The sequence below is a fragment of the Bos indicus x Bos taurus genome, chromosome 13, assembly GCF_003369695.1.
Source record: "Bos indicus x Bos taurus breed Angus x Brahman F1 hybrid chromosome 13, Bos_hybrid_MaternalHap_v2.0, whole genome shotgun sequence".
NCBI classification, from domain to species: Eukaryota; Metazoa; Chordata; class Mammalia; order Artiodactyla; family Bovidae; genus Bos; species Bos indicus x Bos taurus.
Window position 1 is genome coordinate 26810002 of NC_040088.1, and position 19237 is coordinate 26829238.

The following is a 19237-nucleotide window of genomic DNA, read 5'->3' on the forward strand; positions in this document are numbered from 1 at the left end:
AGACGTCCAGGGGGCTTCCCTGGTGACTCAGTGGTAAAGAATCCATTTGTCAAGGCAGGAGACCAGGGCTCGATCCCTAGCCTGGGAAGATCCCACATGCCATGGAGCAACAAAGCCCATGTGTCACAACTATCAAGCCTGAACTCTAGAGCCTGGGAACCACACTTATTGAGCCCTCACACTGCAACTACTGAACCTGTGTGCCCTAGAGCCCATGCTCAGCAATAAGAGACGCCACCACAACGAGAAGCCTGTGCACCGCAACTACAGAGTAGCCCCCACTCACTGCAGCTAGAGAAAAGCCTCATAGTAATCAAGACCCGGCACGGCCAAAAAAAAAGAAAGGTCCAGGACCAGACCACTTCGCCAGTGATCAAACTCTTCCAAAAAAACAGAAGAGAAAGGAACACTTCCAAACTTATTTCATTAGCCAGGCTTATTCTGATACCAAAGCCAGACAAGAACACTACAAGGAAAGAAACTAAAAAGTTCTTAAAGAAAAACGGCAAGCTAGAATTCTATGAACAAAAGTACTATTTAAAAATAAATGGAAGAATCATCCTCTTTGCTATCAAAATACATTACAAAGTCACAATTACAAAAAAAAAACCATACTAAAAATAGGAAATAAACAAATGGATCAATAACCAAGAGAATCCAAATGCATATCCAAGCATATATTTGAACTTCATATATGAGTAAGAAGGTTTTGCTAATAATAAATGTAAATTAATCAATAAATACCCCAAATGCCCAAAATGACATTGGGAAAACTAACTCAAAATATAAAAAATAAAATTAGGTCCCTGCTTCCCCCATTCATCATTCACAAAATAAACAATGAATTTACTAAAATGAAAATGTTTAAAAACCATTAGAAGGAAACTCAGGAGGATCTCTATGACTTTGAATGGTGAAAAAATCTGAAATAAAAAGCACAAAGCATAAAAAGTAATAGATTTTAACTTTTTGTATATCATTGTCTCTCTCTCTCTCACACACACACAAATTTCATTAAGGACTCTCTATTTAAGAGAGGATTAAGGATTCTTATTTACTCAGAATCCAGTACTCAGTACTGACCCAGCAAGTTCTATAACCATGAACACATTCACTCTCACAACTCATACCCTTGAAGCCCCCAAGAAACACTCCCCTTGCCTATATCTTTAATAGAAGGGGATAGGACTTCCCTGGTGGTTCAGGGCTTATGAATCCGCCTGCCAATTCAGGGGATATGGGTTCGACCCCTAGTCTGGGAAGATTCCACATGCTGAAGGACAACTAAGCTCGTGAGCTACAAGCACTGAGTCCTTGTGCACCCTAGGGCCAGTGCTCTGCAACAAGAGAAGCCATTGCAATGAGAAGCCTGACCACGGCAACTGGAGAAAGTCTACACAGCAGCAGAAGACCTAGTGCAGACAAAAATAAATAAATATTATAAAAATAAAAATTAAAGGAAGGGACTGCAGTTAACTACACAAGTCTGTTTATTCTGTATGTTCGAAATCTTACATAACAATAAGTTTAAGGGACTTGGGGTGGGGTGAGTGAAAAGCTGAAACAATGCAGAGAAGACTGCAGGTTGTGCTGATACTGACATTTTAGTCCCTACTTCAGAAAGGAGATAAAACTTGAGCAGCCCAAGTGCTCAGATAAGAGAAAAAGACATCAGTCAACTGTCAAATTCTTTCTCTGGTAGAGCGAAACTAGTTGATTCTTGCAAAAGGAAAAGCTGCTTCCTAATCGTGCCAAAGGTCCATTTTCTTGCTTCTCTTTGTATTCTAACTTGTGGCTCTGGAAGTACTCTCAACTAAGTGCACAGTGTTTGCAACAGTTGCACATGGTGCCAGAGAAACATTTTGTATTTCTAAGCAACCCATTATTGTTTAATTTGTTTCTACATAAATCTGGAAAACTGCATGAACATGATATGGGCTATGCACAGTTAGGCGGCAAACACAAGAATAGTGACTTTTTAGAAAAATATTTAATAAGATTTATTAAAAATGTCAGTGCTATTAGAAGAAATTATGATTAATGTTCACTAATAATTTGTATTTACCTTAGTTTTAAGAAAATTTAATAGTGCACTACTTTTTACACTTACATCATGTTTTTGGTGAAAATATACTCAAATTAGTACATTTTGAACAAAATTACATGTTGTTTTAATCTTTCAATCGTACTGTCAATACAACAGTAAAAATCTTGATTTATTGATTTTACTAAAATGAAAGTTTGTGAAATATATACTAATTCATGAATTATACAGGTCATTATACTTCTCAAAAAATTCAGTCCATCAAATATCCATAATAAATGCATTCAAGTATCTTTGATATTTTTGCCAACACTCAAAAATAAGAGCTTCATACGCATTTTTCTGTTTTGTTGCAAAGAAGGTATCTGTCTGAAACGAAAGACTAGAACATTTTATTTCACAATTTGAAAATGTAATTAAAAAGTTTAAATACTTAAAATATTTCAGGGGCTCTATTTGTACTTTTTCCCTACTGTCAGCAATTGTTGGGGCAGACCTGTCTATTATTTTACACTTTTCAGCATCACAACCACAACAATGTGAATTCGAACTTACACGTAATTTACAAAGTACTCTGAGACATGAAATACAACACAGAGGAATTACTTATGGCCAAGAGGCACACAAAGCTAAAGAGATGGTTTAGTTCCTACTCTACTTTTGTTCAAAAAACCATTCAAGTGGAAGGAAAATTAATTAGTATCTACCCAGGAAGATTTTTTAAGTAAGGAAACTGAACTCAACAATCCAGTTAACTCCTCCCTCCCTTCCAAGGCTGAATGCAAATTGACTTTAACAGAGCCCCAAATTGGGTACTAGCCATTAAATAAGACAAACATTTGCAGCTGAGAGGAAAGGCTGAGTCTAGAGGGTAAAGCGATACACTTCTTTCTACCATCACGAGTAAACAATTTTAAATATCTTTAAATTGCTTTGAAGTTCTATTCACTAGAACAAGGAACAACAGAACGATCTAGGAGACCTAGCACGGAATAATAATTTTTCAAGAGTCTGCGTGCGTGTGTGTGTGGGAGGGCGGGGGCGTCAACTAAGCAGGTTTGGCGTTACAGGCAAGCCTTACAGGATGAATGTGTATATGCAGGCCGATAAAAAGGTTAAGGTTTAAAAAAACACTCAACAACTTGTCAGAAGCACACATTTCCTCCCCAAAGCTGACTCAATCGAACAGTCCCCTCAACCACCAGAGCAAACTAACAGTTTCGAACGTGAATCCGGACTCTTCCCAACACGACTCAAGTGTTAACACAAGCTATTTCACCATCAGCTGCAAAATGGCATCGCCTGTGACCCCCAGACCGTAACACACAGACTCATCTCATCACCCTTCTGCTGGTACCGTGGACTTCACGACCCCACTCCGGAAAGGGGGGGCCACGGAGAACACACTCGCGAAGAATGGGTGCGGGACGGGGGGAGGGGAAACACGTGTGTGCACTGCTGCCGCGAGGCAGTACACACACCCACACCCACACACACCCACCCACACACACACACACACACCCCTCCCCCAAGCGCATTTACACCGTCCCAGAAGCTAAGCAGTGGGGGCTGGAGGGGGCCAGTCTCGGCTTCCGCGCCCGTTCCGAAACTCCGACCCGCGAGCGTCTCCACTCTCGTCACCATCAATATTCTGATTCTGATGAGTGCTCGCGTTCGCGGTCATCCCCGGGCCCGCGAGCCCGCGCGGCACCCCGCCCCTGACCTCCATCCCCGTCCAGGACACCAGCTGCCCAAGCAAGACCAGCGCGGTCCAGGCCGCCGCCGGCCCCTCACGACCACACTCCCCGAGACTCGCTGGCGCAAGGCCCTCACCACCGACCCGACGCCCCGCCAGAGGCCGACCCCACCCCCACCCCTGGCTGCGCCACTGCGGCCATTTCCTCAACGGCTCCGCCTCAACGGTTAGGAGGCCGTTTGCTAGTTCCGCCGCCCCGGGAGGCCCAGCGAACGCCGCAACTCTCCCCTAACGCGCCCCACCGTCAAGGAAGCCCTCCCGGGCACCCAGCTCAATCTGTCGGCCGGAAGAGGCCTCCGCGTGGATCTCCTAGATTCGCTGCAACCGGGCGTCGAGTCCCCGAGCCTCCGTTACCGCCTCTACGCCTCAGGCGGCCAAGGGAGCGCGGGAAGCGCCCGTCAAATCGGCTTCGCGTGCGGTTCGGCACCACGTCCAATCAGCGCTGCCGCCGGACAGGCCCCGCCCCTCGCACTCGCGCAGGCACCTCCTAAGGCCGGAAAGGGAGCGCCGAGGTGGGCGCGGCTCGGGGCTTCAGGTAAGTGGGAGGCCGCACGCAGGCCAGACCCCGACCTCTGACCCCGCTCGCCCAGCGGCCTCGCCGCGAGAGGAAGCGCCAGCGTCCTTCCTCTGCTCTCTCTTCCCTCCCGCGGTGTGGACGCGCTGGAGGGGTCGACCGGGCCTGCTCTGCCCGCAGGACGTGAACCTGAAGGACCAGAAGCGCCGGAGACCGCCGGGCTCCCCACAGCCACCCGGGAAGGCTGGACGGGACCGCAGAGACACGAGGGCCCTAGACGAACCTGCGGGGACGCGTGGTTAAAGTTCCCTGAAAGAGGCCCACGCTGCGGGCCAGCAGAGGGCAGCAGAACCACTCCTGATCAGCCTCCACTGACCACCGCGCTCCGCCCCGCCCTCCAGGCTACGCCCACCTCGCCAGGGCCCTGGCCCTGCGGGGGTTTCCTAGAAGCAGGTTCTGTGAATGAGTGCTCTCGCTAGCCTGAATCCCAGACCCCTAGGGGACAGAGCACTGAGGTCGTCTTGGCTTGGCACTGAGCGAATCAAGTGTTTCCCCAGGGATTTTAGAATATTTCAATTTAAATTATCAGTTTAAATGATAAAAATAGATGATTGTGGTGTAAATTAGACAGGGAATTCACAAATTACAGCAGACAAGCAGGTCAAAAATTAAAAAGTGACTCCTCACCTTGCCATTTTTTAGTAGAAGAAAAAAGGTTAGAGCCCTTTTTATTGTTCAGAAAATCCAAGGGATTATGTCGTAAACGTCACTACTACATGGAAGAAAATATCACTGATTTAATTTCATTTGACTTGTTTTTAAATAGGTCTTTAGATTATGTTAGATGGAAAACCTTATCGGTCATAATCCGAATGGACGTTCAATTAAATTTAACAAACTCTTACTGGGAGAGTCTTCTCACATGGCAGAGAGAAGGTGGGTTTTGCAGTGGGTTTGAATGCTAACCTTGCTACTTACCAGCAGTGGAGCTTTAGGTGAATTACTTAAATCTCTCTGCTGCTGCTGCTAAGTCGCTTCAGTCGTGTCCGACTTTGTGCGACCCCATAGACCGCAGCCCACCAGGCTCCCCCGTCCCTGGGATTCTCCAGGCAAGAACACTGGAGTGGGTTGCCATTTCCTCCTCCAATGCATGAAAGTGAAAAGTGAAAGTGAAGTCTCTCAGTCGTGTCCGACCCTCAGCGACCCCATGGACTGCAGCCTACCAGACTCCTCCGTCCGTGGGATTCTCCAGGCAAGAGTACTGGAGTGGGGTGCCACTGCCTTCTCCGAAATCTCTCTGAGCTTCATTCTTTTCAGCTGAGAAATGGGGCTATTATCTACCAGGTATATCCGGGAGTTGGTGATGGACAGGGAGGCCTGCCTTGCTGGGATTCATGGGGTTGGAAAGAGTCGGACACAACTCAGCGACTGAACTGAACTGATCTACCAGGTAGTGCAGTTTTCAGGATTAAATGACATCAAATACAGCACCATTGTAGGCCAGCAAATAAGAGAGGACATAAGTTGGTTTCCTTTCCCTGTGTTCAAAGCTCTGTAATTGAGTGACAGTCATCATGGCTGGGGGTGGTGAAGATACTCATGTAGTTATTCCTACATGGGCTTCAATAAGCAGTAAGATGAAGTACAGTAACTATTCCATCCCCTGTGTTTTCCTAGAGCTTTCTTCCTATGTAATACTGACCTGGCATAAAAGGATGCATCTCAGTTTCTCAAAGATACACATGACTGTGCTGCTGAAGCCCAGATGCCATCATAGAATGCATTTATTTATATTGGCAAGATACTAAATGTGACAGCATTCTAGGAAGGATAAGACATGTGAAATGTCTTAATCAACACATTTCTAAAGGCTTGTTTCACACTAATCAGGCCACAAGAAAAACACACTTCAACAACTTGTGCACATATACTTTAATAGTGAGGCTTAGGTGAAGTCATCTTAAATGGCAGGAATTAAAATATGTTTGGAGAGACCCAACAATTGCACAGGTTACAACAAAACTTGAATATCCAGGCTATGTCACTGTGTTTTCAGGCCTGAAAATCTCCTTAAGCTGTCCCAAAGCTTCTTTATTAACTAGGCAGGCATATTTAAGCTTTAAAGTTTTTAATTCAAAGGCACATGGAGGTTCTTTTAATATTTAAGATATAACATTTACTACATATTCTGTGACCACACCTTTTTGGGCAAATGACCTTTACACAGATTAGAAGATTCTCCACGTGCCTTTACATAGCAATATATTTGCCAGCTCTTGCTCATATGTGAACACCCTGGACAACTGCTTTGCGTACTGGGCTAGGATCCAGGGCATAGTGGCCGAGGCCCTCATGGGCTTGGAAATGCGACCAGGCTTCTTTGCCTCTTGCATGTCAATGGAGTACATAGTGCTAACCGCCAGTGATTGTTCAATTCAGTCACAATGTTTTAAATCAGAGTTCCATATTCTTAGACCAGTACCAAAAAGCCATCCTTGTTGCTGGAATTTTTTAAAACACTGAAGTTGCCATTATAAAAAAAGAAATTGGTTAAAAGGCAAAATGCATCCTTTGCATACTTATTTGACAAACGGTAACAAGCATTCAAATATTTAGAGTTAATTCACTGGTAACAGCTATTACAAGATTTATCACACTGGCTTCAGCTCTTGGAAACCAGCTTCCCAAGTTGGAGACCACATCTACCTTAGTTGGGTTTTCACACCTCTGTGTTAGCACCTGCTGTCAGACCACCACCAGCACCAAGAGAAATAGCCCCTTGCTAAGAGTTTTAAGTTGTTGTGGCACTCTGCAGGAGACAATGGCCTTGAATTCTTGGTTGGAAAATTAAAAATTAAAAAAGCATTTAACATTTTAAAATTGGAAAACAAGTCCAGACAAGGTTACAAAGTTATCTATCTGAAGGCACAAAGATGAAAGTTGGCAGGTAGTTGATAAAACCAGGCATATACAAATACAGCTTAAAACAATTAAAATGTATAAGTATTTGTGTATTGTTTTTCCTCCAGTCTTGTTGTTGCTGAAAATACCTGCTAGTTCCACTTGATAATGTGACTTCTGAATGATGACTGCTGGAACCCTGGACACTTAAGAAGACATCAAGAGAGTCACCATAACCGTCAAAAAGGTAACTGCAAAGGGCACTGTTGCCCAAATTCCACAGAGTTGCCTGAAAACTGAAATAACTTAAGGCAGAATTTCTTTAAATACTTAGGTAGCTCAAACCTAAACAGAGTGGCCTGATAAAGTGCAGATACACAATTATCAAACATGTACAATAAAATACATAAAGTGCAAAGAAACACTGCAGAAGGGGCTGTTTTGCAAACTAAAAGTTCTAAGTGTTTTCCTGCTTGGCAGTTGCTGATGGAGGAGACACAGCCTAATGGGGCAGCCTGAACTCCCAGGAATGATTGTATGATGACCGAAGAGGCATCAATTTCTTGCCTATTAATAGTTTCCCCGCTGTTAGAAGCCTACAGACATTGGCATGCAAATGTGACTTCAGGTTTTCCTTGTCCCAGGGCAGGAATGCTTCAAGGGACCATGATGGGGGTCACAGCATATACATTCGGTTTACAGTGGGCACACACACACAAGAATGACTTTTTTTTTTTAGCTTATTGAATTCAGAATGTTCCCAAGAAGGCATCGGCTAAGGGTAAAAGGTTTCAACATCGCAGTGATGATAAATAAGAGCTATATTCACAGAGACGCGATCAGGACACATGCAAAAGCCACAGGCTTTCCCAGTGAAGGGTGCAGGCCTTTCCAAAACCACCTGCCTGGGCCTTCTTCATAGGGCCAACTCACTGGTGCATCTACTCACCCAGCACCCCACCCAGCACATGACACAGCCCAGCCTTCTGGCATCGGAGGCCACGGTTTAGACCAAGTGAGCCAGACGTTTCAAGTAAAAGACAGCATAGGCGGGCCACAGCGAGCACACCTTGCAGCTGCGGGAAGCAAGGTCCGACGGCCCCGGCTTGGGGGTCGGGTGTGAGGCAGGGCCACCTCCCAGACGCGCGAGCCCCGCCAGGAAGTTCAGATAAAGTGGATCCAGCTCTCCTCGCACTCCCCGCGCGGCATGTGCAGTGCGTGGTTGCGGCACGTGAGACTGTAGTCGCGGCCATCGTTGTTGTCCCAGTGCTCGGCTCCGGCAACACGGTAGCGCAGCGCAAAGTGCACGCGGGAGCCGAGCTCCAGGAGGAAGGGCGGCACCGGGAAGCCGAAGGCGAAGACGTCCTCGGAGCCCCCGGAGCCTGCCGGCCCGCGCCACCGCGCCGCCACTTCGTGCGCGCTGCGCCAGTCTGAGAAGGTGTAGCGCACGGCCACCTGCTTCTCGAAGGCCACGTTGCGCACGCGCACCGTGCCGCTGATGCCCAGGTCCGAGCAGGTGACGCGCTCCAGGCACACGAGCTGGCGCCCCAGGCGCTCGCCGAAGTCCGGGGCCTCGACGGGAGGCGGGAAGTCGGGCACCAGGCATTGCAGAGTGAACTCCAGGTCCTGGCTGCTACAGCACAGGTCCGAGTTGATGGCGAGTCGCGACAGCACGTGCAGCGGCACGGACGGGTCTTCGCCCGCATTAAACACCTTGACCTGCGCCAGCTCCAGGCCCAGCGCGTCAGCGAAGCGCACGCGGTGCTGCCGGCTGCAGCCGGGTCGGCACGCAGCGCCCGGAGCGCCCGCGCCCTTCTGGCGGCGCTCCGGCGAGCTGGGCAGCGAGCGCGCCCGCCGCAGGATGATGGGCCGTAGGTGGGGGTCGCAGCCGGACGGCGCAGGCGGCGGCGGCGGCGCGCTGCCCGGACTCCCCGGGGGCCGGCAGGGCCGCGGCTCCCGGGCCGCGCCGCCGTCCAGGTCAGAGAGGCAGCTGAGGCTCCGCGGGGCGGGCTTCCGGAACCCAACGGTGGCGGGGAGGACCGCCGAGCCCGGGCCTCCGGACATGGCCCGGCCGACTGTCGAGAGATGAGGAGGCGGAACCGAAGGGCGGTCTCCCTCCCGACCCTGCGTCCGCTCCTTTGGTGTCCCGGGACGTGCTCAGCGACCCTGGGGAGGGTCCGCTGCAACCGCCGGTGCAGAGGACGCAGTGGGCCGGCTGCGCGCTCCCCACGTCCGCCACCTGGTCCCTCGAGTCCTCCCCCTGGTTTTCCGCTTTGGGCAAGGAAAAAAAAAAAAAAGCTGGTTTCCAGGACAAATGCTTGCTCGCGCGGACGCTCCTCGGGGCCGCAGCGGAGCGCAGGGTGGCGGCGGCGGCCTTGGGCTTCCTCCGGGTGCGGGGAAGGGAGTGTCCGCCCAGGGCCCCCGCCCAGCGGCCCCTTCCCGGCCGCGCGTTACTCACCCGGCCGCGACTTGTCGGAGCAACTTCCCGGCGAGCCTCCGCCCCGCCCCTCGTGACGCGGCCGGCGCGGACTCCCGCCGCCCAGCGCAGCCGTCTGCCTCCCGCCCAGCCCCGCGTCACGTGTCCTCCGCGGCCGCGAAACAGGTCTGGTCAGTGTCTGTCTGCGTCCGGCTGGCCGGCGCGCGGATCGGTCCCAGATCGGCGTCTGCTCGCGCGGAGGACCCGGAGCGTGCACGCTGCGGTCACCGGATTTCTGGGCTAATGCGGGCGGGGGAGGGGCGCGCCACTCGGCCTGCCCGGGAGCCGGTCCCCGGCTCATTTTAAGCCTCGAGGGTAGCCAGCTCTCTGGACGTTTGCGCTGCAACACGGACCCTAGGCCAGACCGTGGGAGCCTGGCTGCGTAGACGCGAAGCGTCGTGTCCCCGCATCACCCACAATGCTTTGCCGCGGGGACCGCTGGCCCTCTCCCTGGGGGGTGGGGAGGGGGCGGCGCTGCTGCTACTACTGTCTCCACAGAGGCTCCAAACCGGAGGAGAGGAAGATATGAGAACAAGGGTTAAGACCCTGTGACAAATGATAAGGCTGCCCTTAAGCAGCCTCTGGCGCTTGGGACCCATTTTTGTAGGCAGAATCCAGACTTTTAGCTTTGTTCCCGAACCTTCGGGGAAACCAGAGCTTGCTTTCTGCATCTTTAGGGACCCTGCAGGCTGTCACCTCTCCTCTCTCAGTAACTTTGTCCAGAAAACACCACAGCCCAGGGTGTAAAGCCTGCCAGGTGAAATGAAGTGGAGAAGATGGGAGTGCACTTTCTAGAGAGTTCTAGAGAGTTCTAGAGTGTTCCTGTACAATCCAGAGGGACAAGGCAGCAGGAAAACCAGACTAATGAAGGGGGTTGGTGAAGAACGTTTTCTACATCTGAAACGAATCGAGCAGTTGATTATGGTCTCATTCATTCATTGTAAGGGCCTGCATGTGATTTTCCTTCTCATCATACTTACACAGACCAAAATGGCATACATGCTTATTTTGAAACATAGCAGAGTTTTAGGAAGGAAATAAAAATGTATAATCCCAACTCTTCCATTTTTTCAGAGGCAGGGGATTTTATGGAAGAAAGAAGATTCACATTCGAATGGGGCAGTTTTAGTAGGCCACTCAAGAGGGGAGAAGCAGCCTTGGGTGGTACCAGTCAACAAAATGTCACAGAGAGAGAACACTGTGTGATATGTATTATACTGATAAAGTTTTCATGGACTGATGTGATAGTGAAGGCAGGAGGCCTGAAAGGGGGCCTTTCCAATAGCGTTCAAGCTCCATGAGAGTAGGATAGGTATCTAACCCTGCTGTTTTCTAGGCACTCTATTTGTGGAAGGAAGGAATGAATGAGAATGGACACAGGAACTTTGGAGTAACAGCCAAACTTAATTAGTCCCACAGATGTCCTGTATGTGCATGCAGGTGTATGTGTGTGTGTGTATGGGGAGAGAGATGAAATCCATTTATAGTAGTGTGATCTTGTATCTAATACCCACTGTGAAAAACAAAAATAGATTAAACCATAAATAGAAGGCAATATTCCCCCATTCAAACTTTTTATACAATTTGAATATTTAAGAACAAAAAAGTGAAAAGCAACATGATAAGGGTGATAGGGTGTTTGCAGTTGGTACTTACCAACACTGTTCTGTTGCTTCTAGTTCCGGTGGTAAGGCACCCTGCCCGAATATTAGAGGAGGAAAGAAGTCACTTCCCCTGCTGTCGGCATCTTCCAACAGATTGAGCAAGAATATTTCAAGCACTACAGAAAAGGTAATGTAAACTTAAGTAAAATCTCATTTAGATTTGTTCCGGTTTTTCATGTTTCTTGTTTGTGTGTGTGTTTAGGGTATTTATTAACTGTATGTCTTTCTCTTTAGACAGTCTATCCAACCCTAAATGATGATCAGCCATGTGACTGTTTCAAGAAAGGGAATAGGGTGAATGAATCTTATCAGAAAACCAGGTAAATAGTTTTTCATGTAATTACTTTATCTAGCAAAGGGAGCAGTAGCTCAGTTCTCCAGATTGATATGTGTGGTTGGGAGAAAAATATGTCTGTAGACCTAAGTATATACACGATATTTCTTGTCTGACAGAAATGGTTTTAAACATTACTAGTTTAGCGCCCCACTCCAGTACTCTTGCCTGGAAAGTCCCATGGATAGGGGAGCCTGGTGGGCTGCAGTCCATGGGGTCGCTAAGAGTCGGACACGACTGAGCGACTTCGCTTTTACTTTTCACTTTCATGCATTGGAGAAGGAAATGGCAACCCACTCCAGTGTTCTTGCTTGGAGAATCCCAGAGACAGAGGCTCCTGGTGGGAGGCCGTCTCTGGGGTCGCACAGAGTCGGACACGACTGGAGCGGCTTAGCAGCAGCAGCAGCGTAGAACTGGTGGAGAAGGAAATGGCAACCCACTCCAGTGTTCTTGCCTGGAGATTCTCAGGGACGGGGGAGCCTGGTGGGCTGCCGTCTATGGGGTCCCACAGAGTCGGACACGACTGAAGCAACTTAGCAGCAGCAGCAGCAGCAGCAGCATTTGGTAAAAATTCTAGGAGGTCATAATTCTTGCACTGTTAGCAGAATCCACAATTTTGGGTAATCATCTTTCTATGTTTGTTTCCTTTTCTATAAAAAGGATACTAGTAATAACTTTTATGGATGCACATAGACAGCTAGAGGTAAAGAAAGGTTTTAACAATGTTGGTTATGAGTTCTAAATCATGGCAATTACTTTATCTATTTCTTCATTTTTTTCAACATTTATTGAACACATGTTATGCTGCTGGCAATGATTTAACCTCCTCCATGTTTATTAAGAGGTGGCACATTTTCAAGTAATTGCTTATTGTGGTGGAGACCTCCAGCAAATGAACCTCTGAGGTTTCCACAAAGCATGTTTACCATCTTTTTTTTTTTTTTTTAAACCACACCAGCCTGATGTTGCTGAGTATTATTCATCTTGGTAAAGTGCACTGTTCTTGGTAAATAAGTTGAAAAGAAAATATTTTCACCTCTGATATGAGATGCTGCCTCAGAAATAAATTAGAGGAAGAATCAGTTGCCCTGCTAGTAATGTGTACAGTACTCATGAGATCTGCCTCCCCACCATTCAAAGGGCAGTATTAACAAGGCCCTACTGCAGAGCACGGGGAGCTGTGTTCAAAAATATCTCAGGATAAACCATAGTGGAAAAGAATATTTAAAAATAAAGAATGTATATGTATGTATAACTGAATCACCTGGTTGTGCACCAAAAACTAACACAGCAGTGAAAATCAACTATACTTCAATTTTTAAAAATGATAAAATTTTAAAGAAAAAAAATAGCATGTAAGCCTTTAAAAAAAATTTATATTGTGTTATAAGGCATTGTGTGATTTTATTACTATCCCCCTAAACACTGTTTTCCCTAGTGTGTTTTCTATTTGAAGATACTCTGACACTTTAATAAGATTTTGGCTTAAGGTGTAGGTTGTATATGCTACAGTTTTCCTTAGGATATTTGCTGGCTCAGAGTTACCACCAACCAGCAATTAAGTTCTGTAAAATATGTATTTTACATCCTGTCCACATTTAATTTAAACTAGGCATATAAAAGAAAGGTGTGGATTTTACTTGTTTGTGTTATTAAACACTGCTCATCATTAACAACAGACTGAGTGTTCTGCAAGAGATATTTTTCAAAGTACACACAATGGGTTTAAGATGATAATATAAGTACTTTATGAAATGTTAGTGTTTTTCTTAAAAGCTAATATTTGATGCAAAATGAATCCATGCATTTACTTATGGCACCTGCTTTATATTAATATTATTTCCTAAATAGAGTATCAAGTGGAAAACCGTCCTGTAATTTGCGAGTTTAGAGGCCTCAAATATTCTAACCCGTTGTCATACCTGAAGTGTACAACTAGAGGCTTCTTTTGATTACTTTCTTAAAATCATCAGAAGGCCAGTTTGTGTCACATGGACTAAGAATTGCAATTTTATTTCCTGCAGCAATATGAATGCAGGCCCATCTCGGACTAAAGTACAACATCCCAAGAATTCCAGAAAAAGACAGAGTAAACCCCAAGTCCCCCACATTTCTTCCCAGCTGAAAAGCAGTCTCAGAGGAGGTGTCCCCCAACCAACTGAGGATAAGCTGAAGGAAAGCATTTCCCCAGAAGGAAACCCCGAAAGGAGCCCCCTCGGCCCCAGGTATCACGGGCTCTCAGGGAACAAGCTGTTTCTGGACTTTGAGTCCATGAAAATCATCAAAGAAGATGACGAGGAGGAGGACAGTGCCAGTGACCTCTCTGATTCAGAAAGGATTGCCATCCCCCCATCCCCCCTCACGCCTCCTGATCTTCACCTTCGAGCGGAAGAGATTGACCCGGTTCACTTCGATCTGCACCCAGGGCAGGGCCCCACCTGGCCTGAATACTGTTACCCCGACTTCCTCCCACCCCCGTGCAACTCCTGGGACCTGCGGGATATGGCCATGCTCCTGCACTCCGAGCGCAGGACAGAGGCTGTGCCCAAAACCGGGGGGCTCCTGGGCAAGTACATCAATAGGCTCGTCCAGCTCGAGTGGCTGCAAATCCAGACTATCCAGTGGGAGAAAGGCAAGGTGGCCAAAGGGAGGCCTCCCACTGGGACCTCGGGGGCCCTGAAGAGCCCTGGGAGAAGCAAGCTGATGCCCAGCGCTCTGTCCAGGCCTCACCAGGAAGGGCCTCTGAAGTCAGGCCCTTCACGAAAGAAAGACATGCTCTGCAAGGAAGTCCATCCATTCTGTTACACTGGTGAGGCTTCCCCCAGACCTCTTGATGTGCTGAGCAGTAGCCGATTATGTTCTCAGAAGCAAACCCTGGAGGTGCAGACAGAGAAGAAGAAAAAGAAATCCAACAAGAGCCCCAGGCTGCAGCCCTGGGACTTATCCTGCGGGGACGGTGGCCCCAAGATCGAGAGCAATGGGAACCTCCGCGCACCCCGGCCGCCAGCCATGATCCTGGATCCCACAGACGGCTGCAGGGCTGCCCGGGCACCAGCACACACAGGTCTTAAGAAGAAGGGAAACGTGAGTCACTGTGCTCATGCCACAATATCCAGTGAGAAAAAGCTCAAAACGAATGGAGGAAAGCAAAATACGTACAAATTTAAGAAATAACTGAGATGATGAGTTGGAAGAACCTGCAGATGACTCAGTATTAAAGCTCTTCCAAAAGTTCCCCTCCAGTGAATTGTTAGAGACTTCAGGTTTACTGAAGGGGTGGACAGTTCTTTAGTCCACCCACCCTCACCTCCACCCCGGCCACACAGGGTTGTTTTCAAAAAAAGAAGTCTTTAGGTAATCATACTTTGTGTTGACAGTCTTAGGCAAACTTGAGGTAAACATCAGCCAAAGTCTGTGCCACAGAAAGAAATAAAACCACTGCTCTCTAGAGGGACTTGAGTGAACTCCACTTCTGAAATCTCAGCCACAGCATATGTGAGTTAGTGGGTACGGCTTCAAACAGTAGAGAATCCTGAGTATCTGAGACAGGGCTCTCTGCGCCCTGGCCCTAAAGGATTCAAACAAATGTTCTGGCTCTTTCACCCAGGGGAAGCTTGGGCCCTTCCTCAACAGCATCTATTTTGAGCAAAGTCATTTATCACTAAGTTTCCTGCTCTTGGGAGACAGTAGAATCTAGGGCTTTCATGCGCTTTCCCTAACATGGGTTTTGTTTTGTTTTTAAGAAGGCCTTTTAGAGGTGGTGTGAAGTCAATTTTTTGTATTCTGTCAGCATGCAGACTTCATCCCAGTGGAGGTTGGTGGGTCTAAGCGTGGTTGTTGGCAAGTGGTGGGAGGAAGAATGAAATGTTGACACCTGGAATTTCTGGCAGGTGGTGTCTCTGAAGAGGTGCCACAGGTAAACCACCTTTTAGAGTTTGCAAACGCAGGGCCTATAATCAGACAGATACACACGGAACCACTTTGAGTGGAACCCTTATTACATTCCTGATTTGGGACCTGGCCCCTCTCTGTTGTAAAATGATAATCTGTCCTCATTTGCAAGAGCAGGACTTTATAATTTTGCTTTATAATCTCGTGGGGGGAGCATGACTAAAGTTACTGAATGAATGTCTTCACATCCTTACATGGCCCTGTGGCTTCATGAGCTTCCTAAATGCTTCTTATTTAACTGCTGTTAAGTCACAAAGATAGAAGGCAGGAGGAGAAGGGGATGACAGAGAATGAGATGGTTGGATGGCATCACTGACTCGATGGACATGAGTTTGAGCAAGCTCCGGGAGTTGGTGATGGACAGGGAAGCCTGGTGTGCTGCAGTCCATGGGGTCACAAAGAGTTGTACAGAACTGAGCAACTTAACTGAACTGAAGTCACATCTACTTGTCCCTATGGTTGTGTGAGGAGATTGCTCTTGATATTATTGTAGAAATCTTTAAAACCTTTGGTTGACAATTCTTGATGTACAGTATGTTTTAATGACTATAGCTGATTTTATTCCTTCAAATGATTCTTCTAGTTTTCTTTATATATATGTTTGTTTTTAATCTTTGGGGCAAATGAAAAACTTGGCACATTTCATTTGAAAATATTTACCAACTGGCAGACTTTTCACCCAACAATTCAGTGTCATCCAAGTCACTGTTTAAGTTACCATAAAGACAGGATGCATTTATACATTAAAATAATAGGCCAAAATTGAATATTAAGATGCCATATGAAAATCTGATCTTAATCATATTAAACAACAAAAATGTTGATGGTAGTCCTTTTCTTTTAAGACTTTATTTCCCAATTCCCTCTTATATTCTTTCTTCCTCACACTGCCCTACTGGAGAAAGCACTGGTTACAGTAAGATTAAGATCTTTTTTTAAGATTAAGGCCTTTTTATAAATGAACAAAAGATGTATATCTGGCCAGCATCAGTTCTGTGGTTCACGATTATACTGTAACATTTGTACTCAGTGTAAGTATGGTATTTTGAAAATATAGTGTTATTTATAACTTTTCCTTCCTGTGGTTCCTGAGCATTCACCCACATGTCCTTCAACGGCCCTGCTTCTGTGAGCACTGATAGGCGAGTCCTGTCTACACCCCACTCATGATTTCTTTTTCTGCTAGATGTTCATTCAACTCTGTATGAAGTTTCAGGGCCAATAAATCTCTGTAAGCATGTTACACACACATGTATGATCCTGATATTAATCCGAATAGAAACCCAGGGTTTCTGCTGAGCTGCTGCCTCTCGCAGTAGCACACCTGTGCAGGAGATCTGGACGGTGACATGGTTCACCTTTCCTGGCCTCGTGTATGTCTGAGCTGATTAAGAAATGTTGAGTTAACACCTCGGATGTTAAATTTCTCGGATGTTCCTTGCTCTTTGACTTGGTTGCTTAATTCGGAAGCATAGTTATAATGTCACGTTAGGACAGTTTGAAAAGCCTGAAAAAGTGGCTTTGCTTGTTTACTTTTTTGCCTCTGGTTGGTAATTGTGATTGGCTCAGAGCTCCTAAGGAATGTAGGTTCATTACAGAGCAGAAGCACACTTCTGTGATTTCTGATGCGCACATCTTAATGCACTAAATGCTGCAGATAAAAATCTTGCCACTTGAGCAGGCCACATTACAGAGTTGAGTCGTGAACTCATTCAGTCCATGAGATCGAAGCCATGGAATCTTGTGACATGAGTCACTGTATTCCTAAGTAGTGCCTGTCATTTCTGTGCAGTTGTTTACATACATGTTGCATTTAAATCAATTAAAGAAACCAATAAAATGGTAGCAAAAAAACAACTCCAAAGTTTAGAAAAAGTGCTAAGAATTGTTGCAGGCTTGGAATCAGGGGGAAAAGTTGTAAAAACTGCAAAAGTGAACTACAAAAATATATCAATATTAGCTACAATTGTTTAGGTTGGGACTGTTTCTCCTTAATGACTATAAACTGACTGAAAGTTTGTAACTCAACTGGGATAGCATGGGATTGGCAACCTATGACAAAAAAGATGGGGGGAGAGGGTATCACTCATGTGTAGTGGTTCTTGGGCCTATTTGGTTAGTTTCCAGAGAGAAGAATTTCTACCATTCATGTTTAAATATCACCTATTTCCTCTTTCCTTTGTGCTCATTTATAAGAATAGTAAAACAAAAATATAAATTTCTTGGTACTGTATTTCAAGGTAATAAGCAGTATTTATTATTTATTCATGAACATGTACAGAGCACCATTCAAAATGCAGCATGTTTGTTATTTGCTATGCAATTATTATATGCTTGGTTTTGTATATAATAAAACAATACACAAAGGCTTTTGTGAGTCTTGGCTTTTTCCTTCCTTGAGATCAATTGAACATTGGGAAAACACTATGTGGATTTTTCTAGTATGGTTTTGATTTACTTTTTATGCAGTTCTATTTCAGAGTTTGTCTTCGTTCTCCATGATTAGTTCAAAATCTGCTGAGGGGGAAATTCTGTCCCAATTACTTTCTTAATTCTGAGCAGCAGACATGACAACAGGACTAGACACATGTGAGGAAGATTCCTGGCTGCACCTTTCCTGAGTCCCTCTTATTATCCCCAAGGGTGGTTAGGGACACAGATGGAAATTCAATAAAATTAATATGTTAGAAGTAAATTGCATTTTAATGTACATGTCCAGAAATGAGCCGTGTGTTTTCGAGGGGGTCCCCAGGTTAGGAAATAGCAATTGTGAGCAGCTACTGCTGTAACCATTCTGAAAACCTTTTTGGTCCTCTTTCTAAATTCACTGTGACAATGAGGTGCCCTCTTTTGGGTCTGCCAGACAGTAGCGGTTTAAAAAGAATAATTTTGGGGGTGTTAAAAAACAAGTTCACTGAGTAAATTTAAATCCTGTTGGCTTTATCCTGTGATTAATGGATTGACAGCATCCAGCCTAGCAGACAGAAAGGAGCTGTCTGGGAGGGGCTGCACAAAATGGAACCTTTACAAGCAGAAGGGACCGGACAAGAAAGTTATACCAGCAAAGAGAAGATTAGTTGTGGCAAGGTCACCTTCCTTTAGGGGCCAGGATGGCAAGGGGCAACCAGGCAGATGACTTGCCTGACTAGGCTATTCTTGATGGACTGGCTTACGGTTCTTTTTCAGGAGAGCTGAAGCGGTAAGTCTCAGTTGGGTGAAGTGGGGCTTGGCATAAGCGACTCATTTGGGGTCTGCTGTCTCATTTTTAACAGGGGGTTTACAAATAACTGTTTGATAGTTTGAACCATGCTGGAGGTTTCACATCATTAGTTTGTACATAAAATGGCAGATTATTTTTGGATGTGGTGATTTTCTTATCCACAAGGTGGCGACTAATCCTTTTCAGGCAGCATTGAATTGATTCTGTGATGCCTTCTGGTCAAATGAAAGATTTTTATTGTGATCCAGAAGACATGGGGAGGGAGGAGGAGTGTTCGATTTCAGAAACAAAAAAATTTCAAGCTTTTTCTCTTTGAAATATTTGAGAACTCATTTGAGCAAAAATCAATTTGTATTGGGCAGTACCAAAGGCTTAGA

General features: G+C 46.2%; 2 protein-coding genes across 4 annotated transcripts; one reads left to right on the forward strand and one right to left on the reverse strand.

Moving 5' to 3' along the window:
* Window positions 1-6228: 6228 nt before the first annotated feature.
* Window positions 6229-9725, reverse strand: PPP1R3D (protein phosphatase 1 regulatory subunit 3D). Its single transcript, XM_027559058.1, has one exon. The coding sequence runs from the start codon at window positions 9277-9279 to the stop codon at window positions 8380-8382; it is 900 nt and encodes a 299-aa protein (XP_027414859.1). The 5' UTR covers window positions 9280-9725; the 3' UTR covers window positions 6229-8379.
* Window positions 9726-9742: 17 nt separating this feature from the next.
* Window positions 9743-17494, forward strand: FAM217B (family with sequence similarity 217 member B). 3 transcript variants are annotated; one of them, XM_027559057.1, is made up of 4 exons: window positions 9743-9817; window positions 11371-11482; window positions 11590-11675; window positions 13714-17494. In XM_027559057.1, exon 4 carries the CDS (start codon window positions 13718-13720, stop codon window positions 14861-14863), a length of 1146 nt encoding a protein of 381 aa, XP_027414858.1. In that variant the 5' UTR covers window positions 9743-9817; window positions 11371-11482; window positions 11590-11675; window positions 13714-13717; the 3' UTR covers window positions 14864-17494. The 3 variants fall into 3 exon arrangements, with proteins under 3 accessions (XP_027414858.1, XP_027414855.1, XP_027414856.1); XM_027559054.1 differs by lacking the exon at window positions 9743-9817 and adding an exon at window positions 9903-10631; XM_027559055.1 differs by lacking the exon at window positions 9743-9817 and adding an exon at window positions 9903-10564.
* Window positions 17495-19237: the final 1743 nt, after the last annotated feature.